Raw genomic sequence first — 19,498 nt, forward strand, 5'->3', positions numbered from 1 at the left:
AGAAAAGAAATCCCTATTATGTGAGTAATGAAAGTAAATAACTTTGAAAAAAAAAAAAACACAGTAATGGGATGTTTTAGGATGAGGCTTGAAATTAATTTCTTAATGAATGCTTAGGAATTTAATCTCCACCAGTGTAGAGCAGGCTTATTTGAATACGAGGTGAAGGAAGGATGAGTGTAGCCAAACTAATTGTCTAGATTCTCTCAAAGGTTTTGGTAGGCCCTGTCCCTGATATGTGCATATAACAGATCTCTGCTTTATGTAAATTTAGCTCAGGTACATTCATGGTTTGTTGTGCTAATCCTGAAAAGCTGACTGGTTCCTTATGGCTCCAGAAGAAGGTGGTTGAGAAGCACTGGCTTAATGCAGTTGTATTCTGCTTACTTCTGAAAACATCTGGCATGTTTTACGAGAAGTATTACTGGAAATTAACTCCGACATCCTTGCTGCTTTATTATTTAAAACAGCAAATGAGAAATCTTCAGTTCTAAAGTAAGAAAATGGCAGGGGGTAAGGGAAGTGGTCTTGGAGATTAAAACATTACTTGTCAACTTTTTCATGTAAAATATGGGATCAGTGTTGCTCCAGAAACTTACTCCCCTGTGTACTAAGGAGCATGCCAATGCCACTACAGCCCATGTTGGCACTGCCATGCAGCTTAGTAAACAGCATTAAAAAAAAAAAAATTTCAAATGGAAGAATTTCCCAAGACTAGACATGACAATTTTGTATTTCTGAAGCACGTAAAGATGCCCTTCTTCCATTACTTTAATTATATAAAGTGATTGTAGTTTACTTAAATATAGTTAAGTGGAAATTTTCTTCTGGAATTAAAGAGCAATAGTTCATAAATTTTTAATTAAAGGCTTAAGAAAATGAAAATCTGAAATATTAAAAAAATATCAAATATATGCAGCATCTATAATTTAACAGGTATGTTAATGCAAAAGCTTTATACTTAAATTTTTTTTTAATAGGATGCCGGTGATAAAGATGGACCTCAAAGATTGGCTTCTAGTTTTTAAAAGTTCACACAATGTATCATACAAAACAGAATTTAAGCCATACAGCAGAGGAAAATAAATCAATACTTTTGTTACTTTCTGTAGTTCCTTTCATAACAGTGTTGATGAAGGTGGGGGCCATTGTGGTATACTTAATCCTTCTCCTCAGGATGCAGTGCTGTAAATGTCTCAGCCTGGCTCAAAGCATCAATTGTGTTCCTATTCCCCTGAACAAACAAAAAAACAAAACAAAAAACCCACAGCGTAAGATGGCCATTCCCAGAGATGTTTACAGGTATTGGAGATCCATATCATATGTAAGCCAGACTAGCTTGTAGGACCAGAAGGGTAGATGCAAGGACCCCTGTTCTCATAGTTAGAGCACAAAATGGATATTCAGCTATTCACCTGTTACAAATTTAAGTAGATTCACATGCTTGTTTAGGATAAAAAAGGTAAAACTGACAGAATGCAAGACAGGAAAAACAAACTATTTGGGGTTTAATCTGCAGCTACTTTAGAACACTTCTGTATTCTATATCGTGTAAAAGGAAAGAATAAAACACAGCAAAATGGTTCACCCTTGTGCTAATAATTGAAAGAAAAGAGCTGCTAACTTGTAAAATGACAATTTGGGCTCCTTTTCTAAGGTGTAGTAATGAATTAGCATGCAGGAAAGAGAAACACGCAGAGTGGGAATGAATAGGAACCCAAGATGCTAGCCAGAACCTGAATTAGGCAAATGGTGGACAGCAACTGTAGAAGGAAGTTTAGGGCCCAACACAGGCCGTGTTTCGGCAGTGGTCCTTCCTCAGGGGTCCTGTGTAAATGCAACGTGTACAAATTTGCTGTCCTTGTACACAAGACAGCTCTGACGGCTGCCAAGTAGAGCATGGAACAGTCAGTCTGGCTATCAGCTTGGTTCATATTCCTGTGGTCATTCCCACTCGTGTTTCTCATTGGTTTGTTGTGGGAGTGGACTAGTCTTATTTTCCTGGTCAAGTGCCATGCAGCCCATTTTATTCCTATGAGCTTCTTAGCATTTAGCACAAACTAATTAGTGCACCTTAGTAAAAAAAAAAAAAAAAAAAAGCCCTTTGCCACCTTAGATGTATAAAGCTCTATGTCCACTTTTAGGGCAAGTATGACAGTGACTCTGGGCAAGTCACTTAACCCTCCATTGCCCCATGTAAGCCGCATTGAGCCTGCCATGAGTGGGAAAGCGTAGGGTACAAATGTAGCAAAAATAAAATAGATACTATTGGAGATTCAGAAGCAGAAGCCTGCGCGGCCACATTGGTGATCTGCAAGGGCTGACTTCTACATGGAATGTTGCTAGTGGAATAGCAACATTCCATGCAGAATCTCAAATAGTAGCAACAGTGGAGGAGTGGCCTAGTGGTTAGGGTGGTGGACTTGGTCCTGGGGAACTGAGTTCGATTCCCACTTCAGGCACAGGCAGCTCCTTGTGACTCCGGGGAAATCACTTAACCCTCCATTGCCCCATGTAAGCCGCATTGAGCGGGAAAGTGCGGGATACAAATGTAATAAAAAATAAATAAGTGGGGTTTTTTTTTTTTAATGCTACAATTAAATCTGTCAATAGGAAAGTATTCCAGGCACACGACTAGACTTAACGGGTGGTATTTTTATTATAATGTCAAAATAAAAGTCAAGATACTCAACGAAGTATAGTCTTCAGTCTTGCAAGGTTTTCTAGCATCTGATTGCAGTGTACAATATTTTTCAGTAGAAGTTGCTGCCGGGCTTCAAACTTCTGTACAAGTTCTTTTACACCTACTGTAGCCTAGTGAAGAACAATCCTTGTTAAATTTTTAGTACATACAGTTATTAGGGCAATAGGATTTGCATTTAGCTCACATCTTTCTCAAGGTATATTACATGTTTAAATTGATTGTCAGACTGCATTACCCCATATCCTTACTCAACTGAGATAGTGGCTGGAACGGGGTCGGCTGAGGACCAGTTGGGGCACTGTTACTATAGCATTTTGTGCATCAATAGGACAAATTTTGGGAACACGCTCCCTTGCTATAAAATGCACAGGTGTGCCATTTTTAAATACTTTTTATTCAGATCACAAGCAATACAATCAAGTACTAAAAACAAATATACGAAGTACAACATTGTATGTAGCATATTAACTATCCCAAAGATCAAATGACCAAAACTGTGATACCAATTTTTAAAGAAAGAAAATACCACACCAGAAAAAAAACAAATTCCTAATGTCTATATCTCAAAGCTCTGCTGAAAATTTTAAATTTTTTTTTGTTACATTTGTACCCCGCGCTTTCCCACTCATGGAAGGCTCAATGCGGCTTACATGGGGCAATGGAGGGTTAAGTGACTTGCCCAGAGTCACAAGGAGCTGCCTGTGCCTGAAGTGGGAATCGAACTCAGTTCCTCAGGACCAAAGTCCATCACCCTAACCACTAGGCCACTCCTCCACTGTTGCTACTATTTGAGATTCCACTAGCAACATTCCATGTAGAAGTCGGCCCTTGCAGATCACCAATGTGGCCGCGCAGGCTTCTGCGAGTCTGACGTCCTGCACGTATGTGCAGGACGTCAGACTCACAGAAACAGAAGCCTGCGCAGCCTTCTACATGGAATGTTGCTAGTGGAATAGCAACATTCCATGTAGAATCTCCAATAGTAGCAACATTCCATGTAGAATCTCCAATAGTATCTATTTTATTTGTTACATTTGTACCCTGCGCTTTCCCACTCATGGCAGGCTCAATGCAGCTTACATGGGGCAATGGAGGGTTAAGTGACTTGCCCAGAGTCCCAAGGAGCTGCCTGTGCCTGAAGTGGGAATCAAACTCAGTTCCTCAGGACCAAAGTCCATCACCCTAACCACTAGGCCACTCCTCCACTGTTGCTACTATTTGAGATTCCACTAGCAACATTCCATGTAGAAGTCGGCCCTTGCAGATCACCAATGTGGCCGCGCAGGCTTCTGCTTCTGTGAGTCTGACGTCCTGCACGTACATGCAGGATGTCAGACTCACAGAAACAGAAGCCTGCGCAGCCTTCTACATGGAATGTTGCTAGTGGAATAGCAACATTCCATGTAGAATCTCCAATAGTATCTATTTTATTTGTTACATTTGTACCCTGCGCTTTCCCACTCATGGCAGGCTCAATGCAGCTTACATGGGGCAATGGAGGGTTAAGTGACTTGCCCAGAGTCCCAAGGAGCTGCCTGTGCCTGAAGTGGGAATCAAACTCAGTTCCTCAGGACCAAAGTCCATCACCCTAACCACTAGGCCACTCCTCCACTGTTGCTACTATTTGAGATTCCACTAGCAACATTCCATGTAGAAGTCGGCCCTTGCAGATCACCAATGTGGCCGCGCAGGCTTCTGCTTCTGTGAGTCTGACGTCCTGCACGTACATGCAGGATGTCAGACTCACAGAAACAGAAGCCTGCGCAGCCTTCTACATGGAATGTTGCTAGTGGAATAGCAACATTCCATGTAGAATCTCCAATAGTATCTATTTTATTTGTTACATTTGTACCCTGCGCTTTCCCACTCATGGCAGGCTCAATGCAGCTTACATGGGGCAATGGAGGGTTAAGTGACTTGCCCAGAGTCCCGAGGAGCTGCCTGTGCCTGAAGTGGGAATCGAACTCAGTTCCTCAGGACCAAAGTCCACCACCCTAACCACTAGGCCACTCCTACAATGTGTATGGCACTCATTGCCAAAGAGGGCAGTTTGTGTCAAAGATTATCCCCCTCCCCCCCCACAGTCTCATTACCCATTCCCTCCCACTGAAGGATAAATGTTAAGGATGGCTGATGGCCTGCACTCTTAATAGGCCCAAGCCATCCCTACCAAAGAGGCTTTTGTGCTAGTTTATAAAAGAGGAAAGAATGAGCAGAGTTTTGAAAATAATCTCAGAAAAAGAGAGGAACGACACTTTTGAGAATGTGAACTGACTGAGATTCTACTTCCTCCAACCCATGCCTGCCCCTGGGAATGCCTTTCTGTATTATAGATAAAACTACACATGCTACCTGCAGAGGGAGGGCAGATTTGACGTGGTCAGTTTACTCCAATACATAGAAAAGTTCCGAGTAAATAGATGGGTCTTCAGTGCTTGTTTGAAAGTCTGGAGAGAAGGTTGGTTACGGATGTTAGTGGGAAGATAGTTCCAGAGTTTGGGGCCCGAGGTAACAAAGTATGGGTAGTTAAACGGAGTTGTGTGGGGGAGGGAAGAGTAAGATATTCTAAGAAGAACAATATACACATAAAATCAAAAATATAAAACAGTAACAATACATAAATCATAAAAATCAACATCAAAAACATTTCTGCATAATTACCTTCTTAGTTCAGATGCTACCACAGGTTATAATCGGTCTTAGTGCCTTTTTTTCGTTTTTTTTTTTACAAAGTCGCACCAGCGGCAAATGAGAGAGAGAGGCCGTAAGAACTGAATGGGCTTCCTCTCAAACTGCACAGAAATCACTGCGGCTTTGTAAAAGAAACCCTTAATCAGTAATTCTCAAACCTGAAATTATCTTTGATCTAGATCATGGATCTTAAGGTTCACACACCAGTTAGGTTTTCAGTGCAGATCTCTCTTGCACATCCTTCACTCTTATGCATATTTATTACCGATATGCAGTCAACCCACCTGACTAGGTGTGCTTCCAGGAGAGGAGCGAGATCCACTAGTCTAGGTACACTACCTTTCTCCAAAGGCTATGAGACAGTACCGAAGAATAAACACTCACCTGCTGTTCAGAATCTTGTTCCCGTGAAACGTTTTCTACATCCATTACAAAATTCTAAAATTAAAAAAAAAGGTACTAGAGTTTGAATGCGATATTAGTTAAGTACAAAGACTGAGGCATGACACTCAGTTTTATACTTATTACATCCGATTTACTCAAGTAATAATGCATTTATAGATAAATAATTACCCTACCTAAATACATCACCTCAAATTCATGTTTGGAAAGACAAGTAATTGAAGATGACCAAGTTAAAAAAAATGTGGGTATTGGTGGATAAGTACTTTATGGTTATTAGAAGTGGTGTACAGGTGCTAGAAACAGTTTATTTATTGCATTTGTATCCCACATTTTCCCACCTCTTTGCGGGCTCAGTGTGGCTTACAATAGGATATGAATAATGGAAATACATTTGTTATAACTTGGTTATGGGTTACATTGTACAAGTTATGTGAAACCATCGAAGTATCGTTAAGAATATAACAATGGGATATCAACATTGAAACGTTGGAAAGAGACAATGGGAAGCTTAAAGGGCAGTGTTAAGACACAAAGACATATGGAGGCTTATTTTCAAAGCACTTAGCCTCCCAAAGTTCCATAGAAACCTATGGAACTTAGCCTCCCAAAGTGCTTTGAAAATATGCCTCATGGTGTACATATTCCTGTGAGTAAAGGTATGAGTGATGTGGAATTACGGGGGATGAGGGTTAGAAGTGGATGTATGATGCATTGATGATCAGTGAGTGTGGACTATGTGTTTTGGCTCTTGCCATAGATTGTTTCAAACAGATGGGTCTTCAGTAATTTGCAGAAGGAGGCTTGTTCCTAAATCGTTAAGTTGCGCGGCAGTGTATTCCAAAGCTGCGTGCTTGTGTGAGAAAAGGTTGACGCGTGTAGCGTATTGTATTTCACACCCTTGCAATTAGGGAAGTGGAGGTTGAGGTATGTTCTGGATGATCTTTTAGCATTTCTGGGTGGTAGGTCTATCAACTTGGTTGACGTGGTCTGTAGGGTTCAACAGGTGTCAAGTGTTATGAACATTGTTGTTCAGCACCATTAGATCACTTACTGCAGTCTCTGGGAATATCATTCCGTTTTTTATGTGAATGATGTTCCAATTATTAGTTTTCCATCAGGTTGACATCAAACATATTCCATATCTTTTAACTACACACCAGAAACCTGATTATAAATCTGCAAAAGTATAACATTCAAATATTTTCTTTTAACATTTCCTCCCTTCTACACCCTCTCCCTCCCCCACCCCTCGTATACCTACCAACTGCCCCCTCCCTCTTACCCCCTCTTCTCTTCTTAGAGTCGTTTTTTTTAAGTCATATGTTTTTAATTGGTTTCCAGAAACTATTCCGTGCTCCCTCTTTGACTCCCCAGCCCCCCTTTTATTTCTAAAGTGTACCACAGAGCATAGGAGCCAACTTTTCAAGATTATTGGGGTTGCTAAGCCTAATGGAAATAAGCCCTCCCTGGACACATACAAGGAATTTTCTCAATATTGGGGGTGCTCAAGCCCCCACAGAGGTACCTTTGCACGTTCACTGAATGAAATCTCAGTACTTCTTGAGAGAGAGCAGAGCTATTTATTTAAATGACACGTTATCCTAACTATGAAGTGAAATAAATGCACCGGCTTCTCTCCCGGACGACGGACCTGCTCAGCCTCCTCGAGACCCCAGATCAGTCGAAGTGATATGAGCCGGCCACGAAAGAGTTAAGTCCTGACCCATCTTCTCTTACCAGCCGTACGTGCTCCTCCTCCTTCAGTGTTAGCGTTGGACCGCAGGCGCCTCCCCTTTTAAAGCGTCGGGGGCGTGGTCCGTAGACCGGAAGCAGCTGATTTGTCGGTCGCTGCCGCACATGTTCCTGTTTGCCCGGCGCTGCTGGTCTTTAATCTGCTCCGATCGCTGGGTCCTGCCTGGTCCAATCGCTGCTATGCGTAAGGAACCGCGCTGCAGGATCCTGCCTTTACCCGGAGGAGGACCTGAAGGTGAGAAGGACCGAGAAGGCCTGTCTGGCTATTTTAGTCCTGTTGTTATGAAGGGAGGGGGCACCTTCCTGGGAAGGAGGGAGGGAGGGCAGTAGGGCACCTTCCTGGGAAGGAGGGAGGGAGGGCAGTAGGGCACCTTCCTAGGAGGGGGAGGGGAGGGGGGACCCCCCTAGGAGGGCTGAAACGCTTATGAGGCGGCCACTCGGATGTCCTAATTCAATGGATCCCAAGGCAGATTTGTTAGCTGCTGGTTGAAAGAAAAGTGGGGGCAGGAGCCAGAGCCAACACTGCCCTCAGAAGTGTATCCGTTCTTCTCTCCCTTTCTGCTTTATTGTTCGCTAGCATACACGCTTATGTCCGCCATTAGACAGCATCAGCGTATTTTGTTTTTGTTTCATGAATATCTTGGAAGTGTACCTGTAAACGTCAGATTCAGGACCCCTGAGGAAGGCCTGCTGGCCGAAACACGGACCGTGTAGGGTCCCATTAAACTTTTCTGGCGCTCTTACTCCCTTGGTTTTTGGTCTGTTTTGGTTTATCTTCCGCCATTTTTTGTGGTTTGTTCCGTTTTCACGGGAGATTTGGACCCCCTTTTTTGTGTTTGACAATTATTTTTTTTCCTGGCAGCTGCTTTGCTTAGGACCACTCAAACATTAATCCCACAAAGATCAGCAATTGTAAATATAACACAACTCCACCTTACCTATAATCAGAATTGTTTTTTCTTATATCTGCTTGTTCAATTTTCTGCTATGTCATTCACGGCCCTTATGTAACACTAATTGTTATCTACCAAGAACCATACATTGTAAGCCACATTGAGCCTGCAAAAAGGTGGGAAAATGTGGGATACAAATGCAATAAATAAATCCTGCCGTGCCCCTCTCCCCATGATCTGATTACTCTATAAATGGCTTTCAGTCTGTTTGGGACATCATTAGCTCATGCCAGTCTCTGGGTAGTAGGCAGTGTTGCTGTCCCGGTAAGTAGAAAAAAAAAAGCATAAGTGGTACCTGTTACATCAGACAGATGGTCCAGTGAACCCAGCATCATACTCCAGCAGAAGCCACTACAAGTCATGACTAAGAGCTTGGTGGGGGGAGTACATTTGATCGCTCCAAAAAATAGGAAGCAGCAATTCTTTAAGCCTGCCTGGCCAATTATTTATGGACCTGTTCTCCACAAAGTTACTCAAAACCCTTAAAAATTATATATACATACATACACTTAGTTTATGCAAGAAAAACCTGATGGAAACGGAGAACTATGGAGTTTGCAGAAATTACCAAAAAATAAAACCCCTTAGTACACTGGGGTTGATATTTAAAGTGATTTAACTGACCAGAAATAGTTCCTGGTGGTTTAAATAGCTTGTTCAGAGCTTAACTAGTCATATACAGTGGCATTTAACAGGATACTGCCGCTGAACATGTCTGCTTACAAGTGTGAGTGGATTTGGAGGGTCGGGGGGAGGGCACTAGATTACCAAGGGATTTTTTTTTATCGTTGGGAGGAGGACTTAGAAACATGTAAATGTATGCTGGACATTGTCTCCCCATTCCTCCCCAATGCCCTGGCTCCAAGCTGGCGTAAGGTTTGCAGCACCCTTGTTTGGCTCGCTGCCTGGTGAGCATTGGGTAGGAATGTTAATGGCCCTGTTTACCATGCATTTGCACGCTGTTAGCGTTCAGAGCCAATGAGCTCATTGTTAAACACGCGCTCCAGCTGTGATCCTAGGCTGCAGGCAAATGCGGGTGTTAGTCCATTGCTGATGGTTTCTAGCGCCTGCGTTTGCCTTTGATTATCGGGGCTTTAGTTTTAACCATATTCTGTAGTTCAAGAAGACTTTTCTCGGCTAGAGTGGAAGCTCCATGGTTTAGGGACTCTGTTGTGTATCTCTGCTGCATTGCTGGTGTCTAATAGTTATTACAGATGATGGCAAACTTGACTTGCAACAGCTTCCCAGGCTGGCATTCCATGGTGTGTGCTTGACCTGTTCCTGGCCCTTCCTAGGTTGGACAGAAGTTCTAAAGGCAGCGGCTGGAGCCCTTCACGAGGGAGGTGTCATAGGAGTCCCGACCGACACTATTTATGGTATAGCCTGTTTAGCCCAGGACTCCCGGGCCATCAAGGAAATCTACAGAATGAAGGAGCGCAATGGAGGGAAACCTTTAGCCATCTGTGTCGGAGATACCCAGGACATATACCGGTAATCCTCGCTTCAAGTTCTGTCCAGTGTCTTAATTATGCTTTGTTAATAAAATATTGGAACATTTCAGCAAGAAATGTCCTATAAGTGGGTCACTCTGAAGCAGCCTTGAAGAGTAAGCGTAGACCTGGAGGTGTTGAAGCGTCCGTTCTAAACCGGAACATCTGTTTCCCTTGTTTTAGTGCACATCTGATTGCAGTACTGGAATTGATAACATGTATGTATAGTGAAGGCACTCTTCAGTTTACACAACACATATTTATTTCAAACAGCTTATAACCCTGGCACCCAGATTTTATTCCTCGGTTACAATTCTTGCTTGCACCCCGAATAAACTTGTAGTAATGATGCTTGAAGCCATCAGGATTACACACGGGTAACCTTCCTTCGAGCTAAAGGAGGTGAAACGTTATGTGCTTTGGGACTCTGAAATGTGTAGTTGCTTCAGCTGTTCTCTTGCCCCTTAACTCTATAAACTCGTGCGCACAGATTTGCGCTTAGCTTGAAATGTTGCACGCGTAAGCTGCGGAATAGTGTAGGTGACGCACGTAACTTAAGTAGCTGCTAAGTGGCGTTAACCAATTGGCTATAATTAGTGTTAATTAGCACTAATTAGCAGTTGTGTACGTGCAACTGCCCTTACTCGGATTTAATGCGCTCCATTTCTAAAATTTGCTGGCGTACACCTGAGAGGGACATGGGCAGGTCAGGAGTGTACCTGGCACTTATGCATGCACACAGGTTATAGAATACTAGTAGTTTTACGCACAAGTATTTACACCAACTAGTAACCGAGGAACTGGTTAAGCGCTCACTCCTAAAGTTAGTGCATAACTGCAGACATGCTTGTGGCAGGGGCATAGCCACGGGCGGGCCTAGGCCCACCCAGTTTGGGTTCAGGCCCACCAGCAGTGGAGCACCTTCGTCAGAACGGCAGCGGAGGGAGCAGGCTGAGCTCCGATCCTGCATCTGCTTCCCAGACGCTGCCTACCGCCGCCACGATCCTGCATCTACCTCCCTCTGTCTCGGCAGCAGCGGACCAGCGGTAGCGATTCATGCTGCCTCCTGCTTCTAACCCGGAAGCATCTCCTCTGCCGCGTCCCGCCCCCCCATTATTACAACTTCCTATTTCTGCTGGGGCAGGGCGCGCGGCAGAGGAGACGCTTCCGAGTTAGAACGAAGCAGGAGGCAGCATGAATCGCTACCGCTGGTCCGCTGCTGCTGAGACAGAGGGAGGTAGATGCAAGATCGTGGCGGCGGTGCAGACAATGAAGGCGTATTGCTGCCACGCCAGAGAAAATGCTGAGGTACACCTGCAGGGCTGCCAGGCCATGGGCAGGGGGATAATACTGGATCCGGGGTTGGAGAAAAGGGAGAGAGACGCAGGACAAAGTGGGGGGGGGGGGGTAGTTTTAGGAGGCCCACCCATCCTAACTGTGAGCCCACCCAAAATGATAGGTCTGGCTACGCCACTGGCTTGTGGGTCTATAATGGCAATTATGTATGTAATTTACCGATATAGAATTTGCGCTTCGTGTGAATCATCTCGGTTCCTACCTTTAGGCAGTCTATAGAGAATTGCCCTCTATACTTCTATCAAAAAAAGTATCATTCGTCTATCTCAAGGTGACTCGACTGCAACCTCATGCACATTACATTTTAAGTTGAATTTGCAAGCATAATCTGCTTCCCGCTTCTCCTGTCAGGTCTCAGTGAGAATTCCTTTCTCATCCCTAGATACTGTCGTGTGCATGTTCCAGACCAGCTCTTGCAAGATTTGTTGCCTGGTCCTGTAACGCTGGTGTTGGAGCGCTCGGAGGCACTCAGCAAAGACCTGAACCCCTTCACACCTGTAAGTCCTAGCGAGCAGATAAGCTCTTCCTGTGCTCCATTTTTTTTTATTACTTTGTTGTGCGAGACAAAGATTTTATTTATTTATTTATTGCATTTGTATCCCACATATTTGCAGGCTCTATGTGGCTTACATTGCTCTGTCGTGGTATCACCATGACTGAATAAACATATACAATTAGTAATTATATAAGAAACATGGGAAATATAGGGTATAAAAGTAACATGTATAGAGAGAACATTAATGGAATAACAGATGAAAATGGTACTGTACTAAAGTTCAGATGATGGATCATTATGGTATGTTTTGTTAAAGAGGTGGGTCTTCAAGGATTTCCGAAAGTTGATTAGATCGTGCATTTTTTTCATAGCAGTTGGTAGTGCATTCCATAGCTGCGTGCCTATATAAGAAAAACTAGATGCATGTGTCAGTTTGTATTTTAGTCCTTTACAGCTTGGGAAGTGGAGATCTAAATGCATGTCTTGCTTGCAGAAAGTTCTATGTAAATTGGGGGGCAAAAAAAGTACAGTTTATGTGAGGTTGATTAACAAAGGCAGACCACTTGCCCTGGGATTGGTAGCATGGAATCCTTCTACTCTTTATGGGATCCTGCTACTCTTTGGGGTTCTGTCAAATACTTGTGACCTGGATTGGCCACTGTTGGAAGCAGGATACTGGGTTAGATGGACCATTGGTCTGACCCAGAATGGCTATTCTTATGTTCTTATAATATTTATATCCTGCCAACTCCTAAAGTGGATTACAAAATATTACAGTATAGAAGTTTCCTAAATAAGTTTTTAATTCCTTTCAAAAGTTTAAATAAGAAGGTGACATTTTCAGTCAGATGGAAGAGGATACTAAATCTGAGCAGCCTGAGAAGAGATTTTTTGGAGAAATCCTTCCATTATACTGTATTCCAGAAAAAGAGGGGGGAAAGTAACTTAGATGACCCTGCTTGTGAAATATTAGGGTGAAGAGGAAATGAGAACAGACCTGGTAAATGTTCTGGACAAGTACCGTGAAATAATTTAAATATCAAGTAATTTAAATTAAAAGTAATGCCTGAAAAGGTAACCAACGCAGGTTTATTAAAGAGGGCATTCCCCTATCAATTTTTTTAAAGGCAAAAAATCATGTTGGTAGCAATGTTTTGAAGTTTTGAAATCAACTGAACAGAAATAGAACAGTATAATCCATGACAGTATTGTAAATGGGACAGGATAAGTGACTGAACAATGTTTTTCGGCAAATATTTATTTTATTACATTTGTACCCCGCACTTTCCCACACAATGCAGGCTCAATGCGGATTACATAGTAATTTGAAATACAAAGTTATAGAATAGAAATTTCAAAAACAGTAGTGAAACATTGTAAAGTTGAGCGTGGTAGTGTATGATTAGGATAAGAGAGGGGTAGACAGGATAGGATAGTATGAATTGGGAGAAAAGGGGTAAGGAGGGATAAAATTAAGGGGAGATGGAGAAGAGAAGGATGGGAGGTCGGTATCTAAGTCAGAGCAGAATTGGGAGTGGAGGTTTGTAAGATTAGGTTGGGGCATTAGGGTAGGCTTGCTTTAAAGAGATAAGCTTTCAGAATTTTTGTAAAGGGCAAATAGAGATCCTGTATTTGGAGTAGAGTATCTCTGGTTTGCTTATGTTTAGGTGTATCTTTAAATCATGTCTAGCTGGTGTAGTTTTTCCAATTTAACCCACTTTTTTTGTATGTCTGTATGGACATTTTATTGAGGTGACTTATTCTTTCCCCCCCCCAGAATACAGTCAATAAATCTAGTTGACCCAGGAAAGGGAAAAATTGCTGGATACTAACTTGCCTTAAACCAGCTGCAAAATATTACTCTCTCCACCCCCCCCCCCCCCCAAAGAAAAAATGTACTGAGATTCGCCTTCATACTGAGCAACTCAGGATAGTCACAGTCCCCTAATTTTTCACGCTTAGCACACACTTATGCACGCAAGTTATAGAATGCTGCCAGTTCCATATGAACTGCTATGGGGGTGTGGATATGGGAGGGGCATAGGTGGGTCAGGGGCGTGTCTAGCAGTTATTCACTAAGGTAAGAGAATATAGTCAATTACAGGTGTAACTGCTATGGGGGTGTGGATATGGGAGGGGCATAGGTGGGTCAGGGGCGTGTCTAGCAGTTATTCACTAAGGTAATAGAATATTGTCAATTACAGGTGTAACTGTTATGGGGGTGTGGATGTGGGAGGAGCATGTACAGGTCAGGGGTGTGCCCAGCTTTTTGGCTGTTGAGCTAGTGGGAGTGCTCGCACCGAAAGGTTGGCGTGTTCCTGTGGACTTACTTTTAGTATTAAGTGGCAATTACTTGTACAGTTGCTATAATAGAATTTCTTTTTGGCGCCTAACCGTAGGCGACTTTTCGAGAATTACCCCCAGTGTTTCCAGCGGCAGAATTAAGCCTCCATGCTGTTTGTAACCCGTTACCTCTCCCCTCATGCTCCCCTTCTCTCGCAGCTTGTTGGGGTACGCATTCCCAACCACCTCTTCATACAGCAGCTGGCTCAGGCGTGCTCGGAACCGCTGGCCTTGACGAGCGCCAACGTCAGTTCTCAGGGCAGCACACTGACCGTGGAGGTGAGGATTCGGTCACTTTATTTTACTATGTAACTGTTATCCTAGACACGTCTTGGCCACTTGCATGTTGGTGACCAGTAGGACAGAATAACATGAGGCCCAACATAATCTAAATTTTCAGAGAAGAAGCTGGGGCTCTGGGGGTCAATTCTTTCAGTGGAGCAAGGGAAATAGGGTGCCCCAGGGATCTGTAGTGGGATGGTGCTTTTTCTAGAGAAGGGAGTGGCAAGTGAGTGAACAAATCTGATGACCTGTATTATGCCACAAGTTGACTGAGGCATTGCAAGAGGGTTTGACCAGACTGGGGGGGTGATTGGGTGTCTAAATTTCATCTACTGTTTAATGTGTGTGGCAGTGGTTGAAACCCCCCCCCCCCAACAAATACAATTTTAGGAATTTTCAGGGTCAACATCCAAGCTGTGATACTACCTTCCCATTGGACTAATATTTGACAAGCGTTCAAGAGTTGTCCTTTCATCAAGTCAACGAAGAAACAATTTAGTTACACTTTCTTTCAGCAGTACTAACTTGTCTACATGTAGATTTTAGATTATTTGTATATGTTGATACAGCACAGTGAAAGGGGGGATAGACAAAGGTGACCAGGGTACAGTTTTCTTGGAGATGATTTTGGGGTGATGTTCCTTTTGGTTAAAGGATTCTGTTAGAGCTTGAAGTGTTCCATCTTGTGTGTCTGCTCAGGAAGTTTTAGGAATGGAAAATAGACAAAATATCAAAATGCTATGATCCAGGTGTGACTACATGTTAAGTACTTTGTGTGTCATTCTGCTTGTCGGCTGTATCTAGAACGGCTTCTCAACCCAGTCCTTAGGACATAACCTAGCCAGTCAGCTTTTCAGGATACCCACAATGAATATGCAAGAGACAAGTTTACATGCAGATCAATCTCTTTACATATTCATTGTAAGATATCGTGAAAAACCGGCTGGCTAGCTGTGTCCCGAGGACTGGGTTGAGAACACCTGATCTAGAAAGATATAACTGAATTAGGAAAGAAAGTGGCTGCAGCGGAGCTTGGTGAGGGAAATCCCTGAAAAATGGCGGAGCTGGGTCATGGAGAGCTGTCTAGTCTTTGCCATTGATTCCTCCATCCCTTAAGTACATAAGTAATGCCATACTGGGAAAAGAGCAAGGGTCCATCGAGCCCAGCATCCTGTCCCCAACAGCGGCCAATCCAGGCCAAGGGCACCTGGCGAGCTTCCCAAACGTACAAACATTCTATACATGTTATTCCTGGAATTGTGGATTTTTCCCAAGTCCATTTAGTAGCGGTTTATGGACTTGTCCTTTAGGAAACCGTTTAACCCCTTTTTAAACTCGTTCTCCGGCAACGAATTCCAGAGTTTAATTACGTGTTGGGTGAAGAAACATTTTCTCCTATTTGTTTTAAATTTACTACACTGTAGTTTCATCGCATGCCCCCTAGTCCTGGTATTTTTGGAAAGCGTGAACAGACGCTTCACATCCACCTGTTCCACTCCACTCATTATTTTATATACCTCTATCATGTCTCCCCTCAGCCGTCTCTTCTCCAAGCTGAAAAGCCCTAGCCTCCTTAGTCTTTCTTCATAGGGAAGTCGTCCCATCCCCGCTATCATTTTTGTTGCCCTTGTTTTCCATGGGGTAATAGCAGACGAGAGCTTTCTCAACCTCTGACTGCTAAGTTGTTTTTTTTTTTTTTTTTAAGCTGGCGTGTAGCTCCAAAGAATATAGGGTTGATTTGTTAACAGGCCTTCACAAATCATGCAATCTACAGATGTTTGAGAATCGGTCACCAGAGCATGTTTTGCTGACGTTGAGGAACCAGAAAGCATCTTGGTTAACTGCTCATGTTCTGCATTCCCAGGAATTCCAGGATCTCTGGCCTCAACTGTCTCTCGTCATCGATGGGGGCCCGATTGGCGATGATACGAGCCCAGCTTGCCGACTCGGATCAACGGTAGTTGACCTCTCCGTGTGCGGCAGTTATACTGTTATCAGACCGGGAAGGTGAGTATTTTAGAGAGGAGCCAATGATGGGACTTTGCTTCAAGATAAAAATGTGCTTATGTAGGTTGAAGCTCCTGGTGAATAGGAAATGGTCATGTGACTGTATTGTGTTGTGTTGTGTATTGTATTCTGGAAGTTATTTTGCAGCTTAAATCCAGGTTCTGTACCCACTTTGGGTGATAAGGAGTAGTGTGAATTCCCGTACTTGGTGGGGTGGCCAGATCTGACCATGCTGTGATTATTTCAGTAATCTCAAAGCCTCCAACTCAAAAGTTGGCTCTAGTCAGTGAGCATTTGTTGATCTGAGCTGTGCTTATTTTGGCTGACCTCTGCCTAGCACCCTTAAGTGTTTGCCTTCTCTTTGCAGTGCATTAATACCGACCCTTAAGATTCTGGAGAAGTACGGCTTGACCCCTAACTCGCAACAGAATGCCTGACTGCAAATCTCGAGGACATGCAGAGGGGCGTTGGAGTCGGGACTGAGTTTTGATAGCTGTGGGTTCGGTTTGTTTCCTTTTGAGGTTCTATTTCAGTACTTCTGACCTTTTCAGGACACGGGCGCAGCAGTTCTGATCCAGTTTCTCTTAGTGCCTCGCAGCCGGTGTGTTGAAGGAAGGTCGACAACCACAGTGTCTACCGTGACTGCTACAGTGTACTGCCAACTAGCAGCTCACCCACTCATGTTTATCGGTCGAGCGTGTGGGTTATTGTGAAATGAAATCGGCTTTTGTGGAACTGCCTCCAAGCTTCTGTGTATGTTTATTTTTTATCCTTTAGCAGGTGACATCTGGATTTCACATTCCTTCTATGTTTTACTACTGGAGTTATGACCAAAGCTTCAGCAGAGCTTCTGGAACCTGTCCTTGCTTTTTTTTTTTGCCTTGTTGGCTTTCAGATGGGCGATGGAGGTCGGAGACCCTCTGAAGTACTGACTGAGGGCAGGTTCTGCATGTCCTACTTAGTTCCTTCTGTTACTTTGTCTAAATATTGAATTTTAAAGCATTCATTTTGTTAAATGCTGGCATCGTGACTGGAAAACATTCAATTTTGTAAATACGTTAAATATACAAGAGGCTTGTGAGTTTATGTTTGGTGTATCCCCTCTCTTTCCCCCTTCCCCCCCTCCAATAAATTAATATTTGTCCTATCTGAACTGGATTCAAAATTTAGAACTGAGCGATAACAGGTGTTCTGGGATCGGTGCCCTTCTTAGAACAGTGCGTAGCTCCGGGATCCACGCCCAACTTTGGGTGGAAGGAGTTACACCAGTGTTGGCCCTACCATTAGGCCACCTGAGGCGGGGGCCTTAGGCGACACTCTTCCGGGACCAGCATATCCCCCCCACACCGGCTGCAGTCTGGCATATTCCCCCAATCCCCTTCCCTGAGCCTACTTTTGTTTATTAAAAGGCGACAGCAGCGATTCCCATTGGCTGCCCTGCCACCGGCACCGGCCTCTTCTCTCTGCTGTGGCCCACCTCTGACATAATTTCCTGTTTCCTCAGAGGCAGGCTGCAGAGAGAAGCAGGTGCTGAATGCAAGGCGGCCTATGGAAGCAACCAGGGGCGTAGCCAGACTTCGGCAGGAGGGAGGTCCAGAGCCCGAGGTGAGGGGGAATATTTTAGCCCCCCCCCCCCCCCCGCCATTGCCGACCCCACCGCCGCCACCATCAACTTTGCCCCCCCCCACGCGGATAACCCTCTCGACCATCCCCCCTCCCGCCGCCAACCCGCCGTCGCCTACCTTTGCTGGCGGGGGACCCCAACCCCCGCCAGCCGAGGTCCTCTGCAAGGCTTCGTTTTGTGAGTCTGTACGTGCAGACGTTGTACGTGCAGGACGTCAGAAACAGAAGGAAACCTTTTGCGGGAAGAAGACCTCGGCTGGCAGGGGTTGAGGTCACCCGCCAGCAAAGGCAGGCGATGGCGGGTTGGCGTCGGGAGAGGGGGGTCGAGAGGGTCGTCGGCAGGGGGGTCCAGGGCCAAATCTACGGGAGCCCAGGCCCCCCTGGCCCCACGTAGCTACGCCACTGGAAATAACTGCTGCCATCTTCTTTTGCAAAAGAAAGGTAGGTTTGGGGAAGGGGGTTGAAGAAGGAAGTGGTGGGGGGGGGGGGGGGGGGGGGGGGGAGGCGCCACCTCTGCCCTCGCCTCAGGCAGCAGATTACCTTGGGCTGCCCCTGAGTTACCAGCTAAATTGAGTTCGGATCTGTTTTGTTCCATCATGCCGCGCATTTTAAAGGTCTGTCATGGCCACGCCCTTGCAGATCTGCACACAAATACTTAGGTGCCGTTCTGTATATGGGCACCGTGTGCGTTTTCATGCGGGATCTGCTGTTTTCGGCGTCTTGCGTCCGTTAGAATGCTTTTCCATGCTGAAAATCCAGCATAACGTTCAGTGCCATATATACAATTTCCACTGTTAATATAGAGAATGTGTCAAGGAACATATCAGGGTGTGGTGCTTGTAGGATGAATTTTTTTTTTTTTTTTTTTTGGGGGGGGGGGGGGGGCGGGATCCACATACGTGTATTGATCACGAATAGATTTACACGTCTCATAAAGCTGGTTCCTCTAGTTGGTCTTTTTATTTTAGTTTAAATAAAGGTGTTACACTCCCATTTCGATCTCAAAAAGCAGCTCCTTTCACAGGAGAGAGAGAGAAAATGAGGTCCCTCATTCACCCATTGCTCCCTCTGAGACCAGATCTAGAGAAGCTCATTTATGATTTTTTTTGTTTTGTTACATTTGTACCCCGCGCTTTCCCACTCATGGCAGGCTCAATGCGGCTTACATGGGGCAATGGAGGGTTAAGTGACTTGCCCAGAGTCACAAGGAGCTGCCTGTGCCCAATAGTAGAAGTCGGCCCTTGCAGATCACCAATGTGGCCGCGCAGGCTTCTGCTTCTGTGAGTCTGACGTCCTGCACGTACGTGCAGGACGTCAGACTCACAGAAACAGAAGCCTGCGCAGCCTTCTACATGGAATGTTGCTAGTGGAATAGCAACATTCCATGTAGAATCTC

The 19,498-nt window shown here is 44.4% G+C and overlaps 1 protein-coding gene and 1 long non-coding RNA gene across 2 annotated transcripts; one reads left to right on the plus strand and one right to left on the minus strand.

Annotated features, from left to right (window-relative positions):
• Window positions 1-7,579, minus strand: LOC115479459. The gene is made up of 4 exons (XR_003943698.1): window positions 7,538-7,579; window positions 5,780-5,833; window positions 2,694-2,814; window positions 1-1,234 (listed from the first exon to the last, which is right to left on the minus strand). It is a non-coding gene; the product is annotated as an uncharacterized LOC115479459 (long non-coding RNA).
• Window positions 7,580-7,620: 41 nt separating this feature from the next.
• Window positions 7,621-17,626, plus strand: YRDC (yrdC N6-threonylcarbamoyltransferase domain containing). Its single transcript, XM_030217369.1, has 6 exons — window positions 7,621-7,787; window positions 9,801-9,996; window positions 11,734-11,848; window positions 14,350-14,469; window positions 16,337-16,479; window positions 16,847-17,626. The coding sequence occupies exons 1-6, from the start codon at window positions 7,658-7,660 to the stop codon at window positions 16,914-16,916; spliced, it is 774 nt and encodes a 257-aa protein (XP_030073229.1). The 5' UTR covers window positions 7,621-7,657; the 3' UTR covers window positions 16,917-17,626.
• The last annotated feature ends 1,872 nt before the right edge of the window (window positions 17,627-19,498 follow it).

This window comes from Microcaecilia unicolor, chromosome 11, assembly GCF_901765095.1.
Source record: "Microcaecilia unicolor chromosome 11, aMicUni1.1, whole genome shotgun sequence".
NCBI lineage: Eukaryota > Metazoa > Chordata > Amphibia > Gymnophiona > Siphonopidae > Microcaecilia > Microcaecilia unicolor.